This window comes from Triticum aestivum, chromosome 3A (assembly GCF_018294505.1).
Source record: "Triticum aestivum cultivar Chinese Spring chromosome 3A, IWGSC CS RefSeq v2.1, whole genome shotgun sequence".
In the NCBI taxonomy this organism is placed as follows: domain Eukaryota; kingdom Viridiplantae; phylum Streptophyta; class Magnoliopsida; order Poales; family Poaceae; genus Triticum; species Triticum aestivum.
In genome coordinates, this window is record NC_057800.1 from 31,627,355 (window position 1) to 31,630,089 (window position 2,735).

A 2,735-nucleotide genomic window follows, 5' to 3' on the forward strand; every position below is an offset into this window, starting at 1 on the left:
CCTTGAATGCCGACTAGTCTGTCATCATTCTTGTCATGATTTTTGTAGTTACTCGGCGATTTATTCGTTTACCTATATTTCCTAGTCATCCAAGAAATAATATTTTCTGAGTTTCCACTAAGAATCATCTAACCTAGACGCCAGGCTACACGCAACTACAATAAAATTTGACCAGACGGCTATCAATAGTTGATTGAGAGATAACAATTTCCAGAGTATTTATTGCATGAATTTTCTTAATTTTAACACGATAGCCTTCTTCATCATAATTTTTACTCTTCATAGGTATCTTCGATAGTTTTTCAGCTAAGTATGATGCATTAGTGCCCGTGTTGCAAAAGAACACTTCATAACCCCCTTGTCGTTACATATGTCATTGTGCGTGTACATATATTCATGGACAAAGATTTTTAATATGGATTGGCAAAAATGCATTTAAGTAATGACCAGAGATTCTCACAAGTCATAAGCACATCTACCGCCAAAGACATAATAATGACAACCCTAGTGCCAAAAGTTCACTAGAAGCCAACCACACATGTCTATGTAGCATAAAATAACGGATTTTAGCAGCGTAATGCTGCAAAGCATACATAAGCGGCAACATAAACACAATTACACACTAATCGATCCAGCGCAACTGCGCAAGTGTAAAATTGGAAGCAACCAACCATGCACCAATCTCAATATATACACAAGAAATCACCAACTATGCAGGTACAATAATCCCCACGATGGCATCTGGCAAGGCGACAAACCACGGCATGGAGGACGACAACGACATGGAGTACTCGTCTGCGGAATCGGGGGCCGAGGATGCGGCGGAGTCGTCGTCGTCGCCGGTGTTGGCGCCGCCCCGGGCGGCTCCATCGTCGCGGTTCAAGGGCGTCGTGCCGCAGCCCAACGGGCAGTGGGGCGCGCAGATCTACGAGAAGCACTCGCGGGTGTGGCTCGGCACGTTCCCCGACGAGGACGCCGCCGCGCGCGCCTACGACGTGGCCGCGCTGCGCTTCCGTGGCCCGGACGCCGTCATCAACTTCCAGCGCCCGCCGGCGGCGGAGGAGGCCGGCTCTTCGTCGTCCAGAAGCGAGCTCGATCCCGAGCTCGGTTTCCTCGCCGACCACTCCAAGGCCGAGATCGTGGACATGCTCCGGAAGCACACCTACGACGACGAGCTTCGGCAGGGCCTGCGCCGCGGCCGCGGGCGCGCGCAGCCGACGCCGGCGTGGGCGCGAGAGCTCCTCTTCGAGAAGGCCGTGACCCCGAGCGACGTCGGCAAGCTCAACCGCCTGGTGGTGCCGAAGCAGCACGCCGAGAAGCACTTCCCTCCGACCACTGCGGCGGCCACCGGCAGCAACTGCAAGGGCGTGCTGCTCAATTTCGAGGACGGCGAGGGGAAGGTGTGGCGCTTCCGCTACTCGTACTGGAACAGCAGCCAGAGCTACGTGCTCACCAAGGGCTGGAGCCGCTTCGTCAAGGAGACGGGCCTCCGCGCCGGCGACACCGTGGCGTTCTACCGGTCGGCGTACGGGAATGACACGGAGGACCAGCTCTTCATCGACTACAAGAAGATGAACAAGAATGACGATGCTGCCGACGCGGCGATTTCCAATGAGAATGAGACAGGCCATGTCGCCGTCAAGCTCTTCGGCGTTGACATTGCCGGTGGAGGGATGGTGGGATCATCAGGTGGCTGAAGGGCACGGCCGGTAAGCTCTTGGTCTTCTGCCGTACTAGTGTGATTGCAATTGCATATATTGATTGCTGGCTACTCGATCTACATTTCCATTTCGGGAAGCAAGAATAGACAATAACAATATTTAATCACATCACATGATCACACCCATAGAAGAAGATATCAATGCAGACAGATCGGAGCAAGAGGACACCATATGGGAGAGTACAATACCTTGCACATTTTGTATGCCTATGGTCGATCTTATTGAATAGATTCCACTATTCCAGAGGGTTATTAGAAGGCGACAATACTTTGCATAATTTTTGCGATGATCTTATTGAATATGTGGTTACCTTTAGTTCTCCAAATCTTGTTCTATTGCCATGATTGTTGTGCAGCCTTTAATTTTTATTATTATACGAGATCGATCTTTACCATTCCCAGTGCTTCATCGATTTTTTCCCCAATTCAGTGATGCTAGTGCTGTAGGACTATCTTACACTATCACATTGATTCAGGAGTCGCTAAACACAAGGAGTTGTAAACTTCATATATATAAAAAAGGAGCTGTAGAGCCTTTTCTCAGGAATGAATTTATATAATGTAGAGAAGCATCTATACTTTGATTCTGAAAAAGATATCAGAGCAATATGACTACATTAATCTATTGGTAATCTGCATGAACTGGTACACACGCCGAGGTGCTCCCATTTTCGACTGAAAAAGAAAAATCTGTGAGATGGTCAAACATCATTTAGAGAAATGTTATGTGTGATCAAACCTCAACATGTGGAATGCCGCTTTGTTCAGCATGGGTTAATTCATGCTTTTAAGGGGTTAAATTAAACAAATTTCAAATGAGATGGGCATCAAGGTCATGGATCAGTATGTGTATTGTCAAAAAATCTGCCGATGTTTGTCTAAATGAGGAGATACATGGTTCGTTCATTATCTCAATGTATTTCGTAAGATTAATTATCCCACAATTGGATGGGAAAACTGCGGAGAATTAGAAGGTTGTCTTAGTGACATCATCTTGACGCCATTATGGCAGCGT

At 47.8% G+C, this 2,735-nt stretch overlaps 1 protein-coding gene across 1 annotated transcript; it reads left to right on the forward strand.

Moving 5' to 3' along the window:
- Nucleotides 1–725: 725 nt before the first annotated feature.
- On the forward strand, nt 726–2,208 carry LOC123057724 (putative AP2/ERF and B3 domain-containing protein Os01g0140700). The gene has a single exon (XM_044480634.1). The coding sequence runs from the start codon at nt 735–737 to the stop codon at nt 1,695–1,697; it is 963 nt and encodes a 320-aa protein (XP_044336569.1). The 5' UTR covers nt 726–734; the 3' UTR covers nt 1,698–2,208.
- The last annotated feature ends 527 nt before the right edge of the window (nt 2,209–2,735 follow it).